General features: G+C 38.8%; 1 protein-coding gene across 4 annotated transcripts in view; it reads left to right on the plus strand.

Moving 5' to 3' along the window:
- Positions 1-11,204, plus strand: part of mcama (melanoma cell adhesion molecule a) — a 50,276-nt gene extending 39,072 nt beyond the window's left edge. The window contains exons 11-16 of one of the 4 annotated variants that reach the window (XM_019364061.2): positions 1,632-1,762; positions 1,956-2,097; positions 4,445-4,480; positions 7,341-7,470; positions 8,499-8,616; positions 9,065-11,204. In XM_019364061.2, coding sequence (XP_019219606.1) covers positions 1,632-1,762; positions 1,956-2,097; positions 4,445-4,480; positions 7,341-7,470; positions 8,499-8,616; positions 9,065-9,073 — 566 coding nt within the window. In that variant the 3' untranslated portion in view covers positions 9,074-11,204. The remainder of the gene's footprint in view (positions 1-1,631; positions 1,763-1,955; positions 2,098-4,444; positions 4,481-7,340; positions 7,471-8,498; positions 8,617-9,064) is intronic. The other 3 variants (XM_019364062.2, XM_019364063.2, XM_019364064.2) reach the window with 3 other exon arrangements.
- The last annotated feature ends 1,664 nt before the right edge of the window (positions 11,205-12,868 follow it).

Genomic DNA, 12,868 nt, shown 5'->3' on the forward strand with positions numbered 1-12,868 from the left:
TCACATATCAAGTCATGTCAATTTTATTCATTTAATGCATTTTAAAAAAAACTATTAGTTGACCCTGAGTGTTTTCTAGGTCTCCAAAAAAAGAACAATTTCAGAATGAGTCAAAAATAAAAATAAATACATACATAATTAATAATAATAATGATACATTTTATTTATAGGCGCCTTTAAGACCCTCAAGGTCACCTTACAATAACACAAGAACAATAGCAGCAATAAAATATAATAAACATGGCAAAATAAAATTTAGACATAGGGTTAAAAAAAAACACAAACTCTAATAGTAGTGAAAAAACTGTTGAAATTGAAGAACAACAAACGTTTGACTAAAATAAGCAGTTTTGAGGTTTTAGAGCTGACGTACAAGCGTCATTGATTGCACAGGTTGTTACATGGGCTGGCAGACTACTCTAGAGTCTGGGGGCAATAATAGCAAAGCCCTTTAGTTTCTCAGGTGATAATATGCCACTGAGAGAAGTTATTGAGAGGAGGACCTCTGTGACCTGGAGGGAAAAAATGAATTGTGAAAACAACATGTTTGGACATGTTTTTGTTGCACTCTCTTTATTGGTCATGAATTGCTCCCTCTGTTTTTACACCCCTCAAGCTGATTTGCCCTGAAAAGTAATTAAAGTAAATGTCAGCCAAGTGATGGGATTCATGGTGATTCTTAGAGCTTAAAATAGAAAGACTTCATTAAGGCTGTGAGAGTTTGACCTCCAAGAAAAGAGAAAAAACTGGACACTTGAAAACCACCACAGGACTTTTAATGTGAAATATCAGAATCCTCAACTTTGAAACATGGCATCACCAATTTACAAAAGAGACTTTATTTATTTATTCAAGAAGACCCAAAATGAGAAGTACTAGTACATAAACTTACTAAAAAAGCTGTTATCATGTATACTTTTATACAACTTTCAGTCCTATGGAAGGGGTGGAAAAAAGGTCCTTTATGAAATTGATGATGAAAATTATTGGTCAAATAAATTTAACACTGATAAGCACCAAGTTAATGTTATACAGTGGTCCCTCGCTTATAACGCGGTTCACCTTTCGCAGCCTCGCTGTTTCGCAGATTTTTTTGGTGCAATTTTGCATGGTTTTTTTTGTTTTGTTTTTTTTACAGCACGTTTTCAACATGTTTTCTGTGTCCTGATTGGCTGTAGACCATTGTCAATCAATCTCCTCCGTGCAGTGTCTCCTGTACAGTACAGAATGCGTTCAGCTCGTCAAATTTAGATAAATCTTTGATCGATAGCAGTCTGACTCTGAAGTGTCAGAGTGTGTATGTTTGTAAGTTTTCTCCCCAAGTGTGAAAATGTTCATGCCTGTCTGAGAAAAGTGTATAAAATATGTAGTGAGGGATTTTACAGCCTTAAAACATCTATAATAATTGTAAAAAATAAAGTTGGCTACTTCGCGGATTTCACCTATCCCGGGTTATTTTTAGAATGTAACTACCGCGATAAACGAGGGACCACTGTACTGCGTTTATACTGAAAACAGGTACAGTAACAAAAACAGATGCTGGTATCAATGGTAAACGAAACAATAATAGATAAGAAAACAGTTTCGTCACTGACATGTAATGACCTGCATTTCTTTATGTGTGCTTCTAGGTGGTCCCGAACTGGTGGGTTCGGAGCAAGAGGTCCAGCTAGATGAAGTGGAAGGCAGGGTGGTGAACCTGAGCTGTGAGGCTCTGGGCAATCCACTGCCAAGCATCTCCTGGAACATCACTGGCAGCCAGGTACTTAGTCTGCCTCACAGCTCAAATTTACTTCACAGTGGGAGATGACATTCATCCCACAATGTTCTTGTTCAGTCGAAGCTAGCTCGATTTGTTGTGATTGTTTATGTGTCACGATGATGCTAGCATTTATTACAGTATTCTCAGACAGCTTTGGTCCAGCTTTAGTTAGTGTGTTTGTGTGTCTCCACAGAGCTGGCATGAAGTGGATAAAAAAACACATGAGCACATGACTCACAGCGTGGTATCGGTCAAAGTCACCTCGGACATCACCGCTGAGTGCAACGTTTCCAGTGACAGGGGCTCTGGCGTCAAGATTTTCAAAATCAAAGCCAGTAAGAGCCTCTCTCTCACTTACACCAGAACACTATAACACTATGACTTCATTTACATTTATGTTTTCCCAATGCTAACCTTTGCTTCAACATGCTAGGTTGGAAACTCGCTGTGCTAAAGAGTTTTACAAGTTTTCTTTCATCTTTTAGCTCGTTTAATTCCAGCTTGCGTTCCCATTTGACAGGACTGTTACACACAGTGCCACAACTCTTGCACAATATTTGGCTCCTGGCTAATTAAGGGAGTTAAAAAGTACAGCTATGAAGAGGACAGAATTTTCTGATCTCTTCCAGGCAGCATCAGTGCTGAAACTTAAAACTTATTTTGCTTTTCAAGTCTAAATGAATGAACATCATTAGCTCACCCTGGTTCTAACATTAAATCTTCAAATACATTTTCCATTTACTAGCTGCCTGCTCTGTAATAACTGTGCAAAAGGAAAGACTGGAAACATGTTTTTTCCCGAAAACATTTATTTTCCTTAATCTAATCAGAATTCATTTGCTCAGTATTCATAATGTGGATTTTTTGTCATCCGTGCAGTCGGAGAAATGAAACATTTTGTAGAGGCACTGCTGGTGTGTTGGTTATGCTTTGTGAATTCACATGTGGAGCAAGCCCTCAAACATCTTCTTCATACTTTTTCTTAATCATTAGTAACGTCCCAGTGCACAACGTAGTTTTAGTGTCTGATTTCCTTCGCATTTGCTCATTCAAAATACACGACTTTCAAAAACAGGCTGGACTTTCAACATGAATATTATTAATAAAAAAACAACAAAATAAGCAATATAGAGAAAATGTGGTACAAATATATGTGGTGATGTTTGTGTGTATACATGTATAGATGAGTTTTCAGTATTAAATAGATTAAATGCATTTTTCAGGGTATTCACTTTGAGGACACACCAAAAAATTGATTGTCACATTTCAACCAAACATCACTACTCATGCACTATAATTGTAACTCAGTGTGGGTCTTTCTTATTTGATGAACTTATTGAAACTTTTTGAACTTATTGACCACACCTGCTTTAAATTTGACCAATCTCACCTTTAAAGTCATCTCCTTGGGCAGAGCTTCCCACATCCCTTCCTTCCCTCTTTTTAAATCTCTCTCTGGATGTTAAGTTTGAAGGACTCGAGTAGGGTGAGTGATGACTGAAAATGGCTTAGAGTGGTGCGCACCACTGCTCACGTGGTTTTAACAAAGTTTCCTCCATGAAATGCCTCGTGAAGTTTGGTTTTTATAATCTTACCCTTAGCAATTAATTCATATTGCAAATGAATGTGCTGAGCATGCTCCTGGTCATGCTCCCGACCGATGGCTTGTACTAATCTGCTCCAGAGCAGGTTAGTTCTAGATTAGAGATAAACAAAGTCAGACTTCTATGCACAGATAGCAAAAGGGTTTAAAATATAGATGCAGCTCTATTCCTTGACAGAATAAAGCTTTCTTTTGTTTTATTGTCCGGTCCACCTCGACGGTCTCTGTGATAGTAAAATGTGTCCCCTTCAGGTACTTGCGGATGTTACATGACATTTGTGACACAAAAATACTTAATTTTAATGAATGTCAGAAGTAATGAATGTTAAGAGGTTTAGACCACAGAAAATACATCACACCTTAATTTATAACGTAAATGCAGTGATTCTTACCTATTTTGGCCTCTCAGAAAATTACACGTCTCCCTATAATTACTGATAAAAGGTTCTCATGGATTCTTGGATATCATGGATATTTTCAAATATATCTTTGAAAAACCAAAGTATTTCTTCTTTTTCTTTTTTACATCTCTGTAAGTCTTGTGATTGCTTGAAGGCTGCTGCATTAAACCTCAGATTTAGATTGAAGTAAAAGAAAAAAAGCACATTCAGTTGAGTAAAACGAAAGAAGCCTGCAGCTACCAAACTGAACTCAATAACTGGTAGTTATGTTTTAAACAATATCTGAAACTTTCCCTTGTTCCAGCTAATAAACTGATCTTTGTTTAAATGATCAAATATCTAACAAGCGAAAAATCCCCGCTCCGGTCCAAGGAGGAGACACAAATCCCTCGGGGTTTGTGTCGAGAAGGGCATCTGGCGTAAAATTCTGCTAAATCAAATATGTGGAGCTACCCGCTGTGGCGACCCCTTGTGAATAAGGGAGCATGCGAAAGTATCTTTTTGAACATCTTTGAGTCACTCATTATTGATTCTTTGAAAAGTGCTTTGCATGCTTCAGAAACTTGTGTTACACAGTGCAAGTAGAATCCAGTTAAATCTGAGTGTCTGTGTGTGTTCTGCGGATGCTGGTAGACATGAACAGCTACCCGCTCTAAGTTTTGTTCTACTTGTTCACAGTTCCCAGGGTCACCACAACTGCTCCCTTCACTCCTGGTAAGATTATTGCCCTTCAGTCTCTTCTTGTTAAAGACGCCTCTTTTTCTTTCATTCAGTTTCTATCAACTTGTGTCTCAGTTTTCACGCTTTTGACTTAAGTTTTGTGTGTGACAGTGAAGGGTTGGATGAGTCCATACATTATTTATCAATCCTTTCCAGGGACTCTATACGAGTCCTGTCTTTGGTTCGCTGGCAGATCTTTGGGATGGCCTGTGGGCACATTAAATATTCTGTTTGATATAGACTAAAAAATCGTAACACCAGCAAATTCAAGCACAGCAGAAGCTAGAATGGTACTTAGACCAAACACTCTGCCGTGGTACAAATACTATTTATTTATACCAGAATTTTTAAAGCAAATAAAATAACTTATTAAACACTAAAAACAGACACTGTCTCACTTTTACTGACTTTTCCAGACACCCCTCTTGTTTTACAGCAGATTTTTACATACCTGGAAAATTTGCACTTAATTGTGGAGAGGGGCATTAAGGTAATTTTCTGACGTTATCTGAGCAGTCACTGTTAAATCTTCATCGGCCCTATGGGGCATACAAAGGAACCACCAAAACAACACTAAAAAACCCAGTGTGTGCTCCATGTAGGGTAGAGTGCTCACAAGAAGTAAATTCTTTCCCGTTTATTTACTGCGGGGGCTGTAGTTATCTCACAGGGAGATTGGCTGGACTCAAAATACTGCAGTTATGTGTATTTTTAGAGTGAATTACGACTGTGCACCGTGTTTGGTGTGCTTCTCAATTTTTATATGGATTCAGGACATTGTGGATATTTCAGTGGATGAAATGCAAAAAAAAATCATGACCTGTGAATTCTGACTTCTGTTCTGTGTTGACAAAGTGTGTCCACGGGTATAAAAATACCTGAAGAAGCCCTCAAAACTAACTTCATAGTAGTTCTCCCTTACATTTGATGTCTTTGGATGCATCTTTCCAGGAAAGCAGAATAAAAAGATAATAGTATCACTTTATTCTGATCCTTCTGCCCATGTCACCTCTCTGTCCATGTCTTTGCACGCTGACTGTCTCATTCACATTGTTTGTGTAAAATTATGTTTAGTGCCAAAGGCTTTATAGCCTCTCATCCCACCCACCCATGCAAAAGTTAAAAATTCTATAAAAGAGGCTATGAAGCCACTTGGTTAAATTTGTAGTGTTTACGTTGTTGTTGTTGTTGTTGTTGTTGTTTGGAAATAAAAGTGACACAAAGAGCTGTCATCTGTCATCTCGAGTATATATTCAGAAGGCTTAGCGCAGTGCAGTCACACTATGGAGGAGTGGAAGAGTTGAGGAAATTTGTACAAACTACAAGATTTATTTGGGATTTAAACTCAGAAATTTGGAGTTACATTTGGGAACACACGACTGTGGAAGCGTTTAATTGCTTTTTATTTTAATAAAAGAACAGAAAATGCAGATCAGTTTATAACCACCTGGCCTTGTTGCTAGTTTTGTAGTCATAGAAGACCCGGACAATACAATGACACAGGTATACTACACAGATATACCAGTGGCTGTATGACATGTTGCAAAAGGTTTTTTAAAGACTTTTGATTAAAAGGAAAGAATGTAAGCTTTTGTACTACACGTTTATGCATCAGTTAGTCATTAATTATAGTGTATTTGTAACTCACAATAGCAACAATCATTAACGGGGCTACGGATGCCAGTGATGGCATGGTGCCTCTATTTCTGATGCCTTTTATCCAGTGCCCACTGATTGGACCTTGCCTGCATTCGAGTTTATTTCAGCTACTAAACCGGTAAAGTTTTATCACTGCATCACTATTCCATTGACAGGATTGGTCACAGACAGACCAGCATAAAAACACCCCCCAAAGTACTTAAAACAACATTTGTGATAGTTACCTCTACAGGAGGTGTCTGAGACATTTTTTAATGATGGCATGCAACCAGGCAAGTCTTATGAGGTGAGAAAAAGCCATCAAGGAATGCTATTTCGGACTTGAAATGACATATTGAGTCAAAATACAATATTACCCTGGGAGAATTTGTTTTTCCTTTAAAATATTCGTGTTATTCCCACCAGTCTATTACTTCTTACAAATGCTGTTCCAGCAGACTACGACGTGAAAGTACAGCTCCTCTACATTCTGGATGGATAATGCAATTCAAATGAAGTCAATTATTAGGGCTACGGGTCACAGATGCTGAGCAAAATAAATGATGATTATAAATGAATGAATAAAGGATTTTTCATACAGTCCTGCTGCACTGCAGCGTCCACTGCCAGTTAAACGATAGAGACAATATAATAGACATAATTTCACAGTCGGTTAATTATTTCTTATGCGTAAAGAGAAGAACTTTGTTAAATAAACTACTTTGTAGCAGAGCAGCACGTAATGCAGTATGTAAATACACCCCATTATACTTCCTTATAGTTACAGGGTTTTGCAAGAGATAAGTTAAAGAGAAGAATGGTAGAAAACGCTGCCATTGCAATAATGTTTACACTTTAAGTCCGTGGTAGAGCTTTAAAATTCACGACACCACGCATGTGACACCGTCTTTCTGTTTCATATTCATGTTGTTAAAGTCTAAGCTGAGCGAGCTCCTCCGGCGACTGCAGAGATGTTATGAAACAGGCATGAGAGCAATGAGTGATTTAAAGTAAACCATGTATCTTCAGTGAAGTGGGGTTGTTATGTGCAGGTTGAACCACTAAACAGAAACTTTATTGATAAAGTTAACTAGGTTAACCTGATTTCAGGAACATTGCTGGTGAATGTCACCTCTCCCAAATCTGCAGCTTTGTGATTTACATTTTAGATTAACTTATGATCGGTGTGTCCTCCTCTGTCTGTGTTTTTGTGAAGCAGAGGGCAGTGGGGTGATCATTGTAGTGATCATAGTGTGTCTGCTGCTGCTGGCCTTCCTTGGCAGTGTAATCTACTTCCTGCACAAGAAGGGAAAAATCCCCTGTGGACGCTCGGGCAAGCAGGAGATGTAAGTATTGTCTCTACTCATTCTGCTTAAAGGTAATGCTCATTCTTAAACTTTCTAACTTGCTGCCCATGGCAAACAAGATGTAAGGTGGAGCTTCTGTGCTCACGGGCATCATACATCCCTGATATTAGTATATTAGGAACGCCTGCATCATAGAGATAAAAGAGTTGAAAAAACAGGCTGAAACAGGCTATCTAGAGCAGTCTGAAGCCTCCAGCTACTCTGTAAGGGCCAGATTTACTAAATAGGGCAAAATATTCTGAGTCCACGCCCCAAAGAGCGCTGACAGGTGTGGCTAGTTTTCTGGGTGATTTATAAAAGTTGTGTTGCTTTCTAACACCCAAGCGCAGTTAGTTTATTTCTTAATCAATATAAAGCACAAAACATACCATCAACTCAATTAGGAGTAAATTGCACATCGTAGATGTTTGTAAATCAGTTTGTGCACTTTATTTAAATATTTTTCTCCCTATATTTTGCATCTTGAAAAGGGAACTGAAAGAGATACATTTGCATCACGGTCACGCAATCATGCCACTACACTGCCAACAATAGTTTTTATGCCTGCACCCAGTTTGCACTGTTGCAACGTGTTAGTAAATCTGGCCCTAAGATCTATACACTATATATTTTTTATTATTTATTTTTGGGCTTACGCACTTGCCATTTATCTAGCCATCCATCCATCCATCAGTTTTTTTCTTCCAAATGATTAAGTAACACTGTGATTGTGGCTCTCTAAAACACATGCATGCGAGGTTAATCAGCGATTCTGAATTGGCTGTAAAGTGAAGTGCTTCAAGTGTAAAAAATAAAGGACTATTTGAGTTGATTTGTAGTCTAAATCACTTTGAGTAGTGTGTAGGATTAGTATGGTCTATAAAAGAAGGAAAAACAGAATTACTGAGTCTTTGAAACCAGAGGTAAACTCTGTCTAAATTGGAATTTGCCATCATACCAAGCCCCAGCACTGATGCCTGGGCCTTTAGCCATGTCATACATGTCCCAACATTTCTTTCTGTCGTCAGCACCAAAGAGAAGACCACCAAAGATGAGATTGTTGTGGAGATGAAGACCAACACAAAGAATGAGGAAGCCGTCCTCCTAAAGGCTGTCAACGGAGACAAAAAGGGCCCTAATGACCAGGTAACTATTGTTATGGATGAATAGTCACAATTTACACTCAACTTCTATGTATAGCGAGCAATTTTGTGTTAACCATAACTGCAGTTTTCATTTCATCAAACACCAACAACAATTTTTGTAGTGACAGGATTTTTAAAACTGCCATCAAATGTGAATATTCTGTGAAGATTTAACTCAACCGCCAAGGCTGTGAAAGTTGAAAATTGTCTATATTGTGGTTAGTTTCACATGTTTGGTAGCTGTTCAGTTAAAGTTAAATGTTTGATCCAAGTTAGACATTTGTGCCGTCACATTCTGGGTAACATTCAGGGCTGCACTGAATGCGTGATAAAAGATAGAATAACAGTCATGTAGTGCATGCAGCTGGAAACAGGATTTGTTCAGTGTGATCACTGGACTGAGAGGAGTATCTGAGAAGCTGACGCTCTCCTCTTTGTCTCCGGTGAAGCCCCTGTGAAGATGTGCAGCAGACAGCAGGATAAATGAAGCCGGCAGTGGGTGTGTGTTGGAACAGCAGAGGCAGGAGACGCTCCCACTGACCTGATACCTGCAGAGTAACACCACCTCACAGTCTGGACATTCGACCCACCGTGCTTTGTTCACAGCAGTATTCAGATAATCGACACAGAACCACAACCACACACACACACACACACACACACACACACAGGTATGTATATAGAGATCTGTATTTTCTTTTGAGTGAATGTTTTCTTCCGTTCATTAGTTCTGTACTACTTCCTGAAACTGTGTTCAGCTCTTGGCTGTTGTTCAGTGTGTATGATGGCGTCTTACGTGCATCATGTTATTTTATTTTTTTGTTTTTATCAAAGTGTATATATTATATATATTTTGTTATTTAAGGAATTTGGCACTCAGATTTTCATTTCATGGCAGCGTCTGGGTCTTGTGCATGTTGATCTGTGTTCATGGTTCCAGGTGATGTTTAAGGCAGGACGTGTTGTCAGAGACCAAATGATACAGTCATACTGAGAGGTTTGTCAGTGTGTTTGAATTCAAGAAAAAGACGCATAATTTCAGCCCGAATCGACGATTATCAGCAGGTTAATCCCAACACTAATTTGAGCCTCAAAACGACGCGACACACTGGCGGCTTCTTTGGAAACTGCTGTCAAGCCCGTGTACTGTTTGTAAATACATGTTTGTACAGACTTGCTAGTGGTGGCCTTGAACTATTACCGAAGGGAAAAGGTCAAAGGTTAGAAATCTGCTGTGCCTATGTTTTTGAAAAATGCATCATACACTGAATTTGTTTGTTTGCTGTTTGCTTTGTATTTCCACTGAGAGCTAGTTGCCTGAAAAGGTGTCCCATTGTTTTTGCATGTTTGAGTCCAGACAACACACATGCTGCAGACGACTGTTTTTCAGTCGGGCTGCAGGCTTTTCGCTTTTTTCCTCCCGCAGGCAGCCACACTTTTTGTTTTTGTAGACTTTGAAAAATTATATGCAAAGACCTGAGATTTGAACATTTAGTTTTCTGGTCAAAGGAACAGCATTGTGCCAGACTGATTAAAACAATCTTGGCTTGGCATTACCATTAAACTATCACGAACCTTCAACAAAAATAAATTACAGACATTAAGATTTCTGTTATGGACTGCCAAAGTAAAGCAAGTGCTTTAGTGCTTTTTTTTTTAAAACCTTGAAATATCAGTCTACAGTTTGTCATTTTATAACAAAGAATCGAGCACTTTTTTTGGAGGAGAACAGCTTGAACAATCTTCGGCAAACCCAGGAGTCTGAAAACTAAACATTACTGATTTTCTGAACATATTTGGAAGACTCTTCTCACAGTGTTTAAAAAACAATATCCAGAAATGATGAGCTGCTTCTCCTCGACTCATTTGTACAATGTAAACAAGAATTTATGCCTCCATTCTTCCGTACACAGCAACACGTTGATTCGTTTCTTAAAAAATGTCTTCAAAGCTTTTTGAAACACCTTCAACAATTTATATTTCAGTAAGTGCTCAACTCTGTGACTCGCATGTAATTATAATACATGAGGCAGAAACTGTGGCTAACCTAAAACACTCTGTACAAACACAGTCTGGCTGCCTGATGAGAGAAAACATGCAAAAATATTGCGGTGCTCCGTTTTTGGGCCAGTGTTGTGAATATTGCTCACTGTGTACATTATTGTGAAAAAGATACACTTTGTTGCTGAGAGCGCTACATTGCCCCGATGACTTGCAACATTAACAAAGTAGTGATGTGTTTTCTGTTATCTGCTTTTGGTTTGTGTTTTGTTGGGTTTTTTTGTTCCACTGAGCTGAAGTTGGAAGAAATATCCAGGTACAGGTTGTCCTCAGGCAATAACTGTCATTATGGTTTAGAAAAGCTGCACGAAGCCATAACACCGACAGTGTCCTGTGTGCAGTGAAACATTTCTGATTCTTTGTTTTGTTGCTCTGGATTTTTTTTCACTGGTGGGGAAAAAAAATGTGTTTTTTTTCTTTTTCTCTACATGTGTGTAAATTGAGTACTGTACATGTGATTCTTTGAGCTTGCATTTTTTTTATATTTTTCGCAAGAAAATAAAGCCAAATAAAGTTTCATTTAAAGTTTTCATTTAAAGTGTTATTACTTTTGCAGAGGTATAAGTGAGCTCTGAAGTGAGAGCCCAGAGGCTAAATATGAACCCCAGCAACTGTGAGCTCAGTGTGCTCTGTGTTAGCTCTGCACAGTCCCACAGTGAGAAGACAGGAAGGAGTGCAGCCTCCAAACCGCTGTCAGCACGAACTGGAAGTGACTCCAACAGTTGCTCAGATTTCTAGCTGGAGTCTGGAAGGAGGCAGGTCAGAAAACAAAGCTCACATCTGCAATGAATTCAGGCAGCGTTAGCTCATGTAGCTGCAAATCAAATCAGCCATTCTCTCTTCATTTAGTGTAAAGCCTCCAAAGGAGAAGCCGCCACCACCACCATGATCACAACTCAGTACTTTGACTTTGTCCTGCATTTACTCTGCTTGGATGGATTGCTACATGTGACTTTTTTTTTGAGGGAAAAGAGCAAAAGTACATCACATTTTCTACACTGAAAGTTTGTGCTTTAAGCTTTTAGTGTTTATTTAACAGTGGGGGAGCGACACATAGAACTATACCAGTTTGTTTCAGATTCTTAACAGGTTTGATGTCTGAGTGTAAATTCAGAACCCCAATCGCATATAATTTGTATGTGTGATTGGTTGCCTCACAAGAAAAATGCACACTGAACATTTTTTTAAGCACAGTGTTAGTTCAGGCTGTGATGGCTCAGCCGACACCCTTTTACACATCCAACAGGCATCTCTCACACAGATTGCAGTATTTAACCTGCTCAAAGCAAGCTACTTTGCAACCCACATCCCACGCCAGCTCCTCTGTTTCTCAAAGTGGCTGATACAGTTGAAGATCTAAAAACAAACACCTTTTGCCAATCTTAGCCATACTTACGTGATGGCAGAAGACTCATCCCGTGATTTTTTTTCCATTTATCCCATTCAGAGTTATCCCAGCACTGTGCAATGTGGACAGGTTGACAACACAGAAATAAAACCATTTGCACATATGAGCAATGTAGAATCACCAGTTAACCCACTAACTGGATGTCTTTGGGAGGAAGCAGGAGTACTCGGAACCCCTGCAGACACAAGAACCTGCAAACTCCATGCAGAACAGCCCTGTCCAGATGGTGGATTTAAACCACCCCGTGGAGTACAAAAGAAACCGAATGAGTGAAATGTGCAGCAGTTGTCATGCATACATTTATACATATGTAGGCTGCTGGGTATAATGTTACAGGAACTTTTTCTAATGCAAAAAACTGACAAAGCCATATTATGACTTTGCCCAGATAATAAGCAGGAGGCAGGTGTTACTCATGGAAAAAGACTTAAAAATGTTATTTAAGATTACTGTAGTTCCAAAATCTCAGAACTTGGACGAGTAAAACCAAAACTGTCTGCATGTAGAAACAGTGGAACTTGTGTTTAAACGTGAGAACCTAATTTTTAAAACATGCATTCACCTGCAGTGTCCCATAACTGTAACATAATTCATAACACAGCGGTCACAGCACACCTTTAGATTAATAAGTTGCCTGTAGTGACTCTACAGTCGCCCTCAACTCTGCTGAAGCCTTTTTGATCTTTTAATTTGTCGAGTACACTCTCATTAACCTCGCTTCAGGCAGAATTGTTCAGTAATTGAGTCTGATAAAAGCAGACAGACCAAGTTCTCTAGCAGTAAA

This window comes from Oreochromis niloticus, linkage group LG10, assembly GCF_001858045.2.
Source record: "Oreochromis niloticus isolate F11D_XX linkage group LG10, O_niloticus_UMD_NMBU, whole genome shotgun sequence".
NCBI lineage: Eukaryota > Metazoa > Chordata > Actinopteri > Cichliformes > Cichlidae > Oreochromis > Oreochromis niloticus.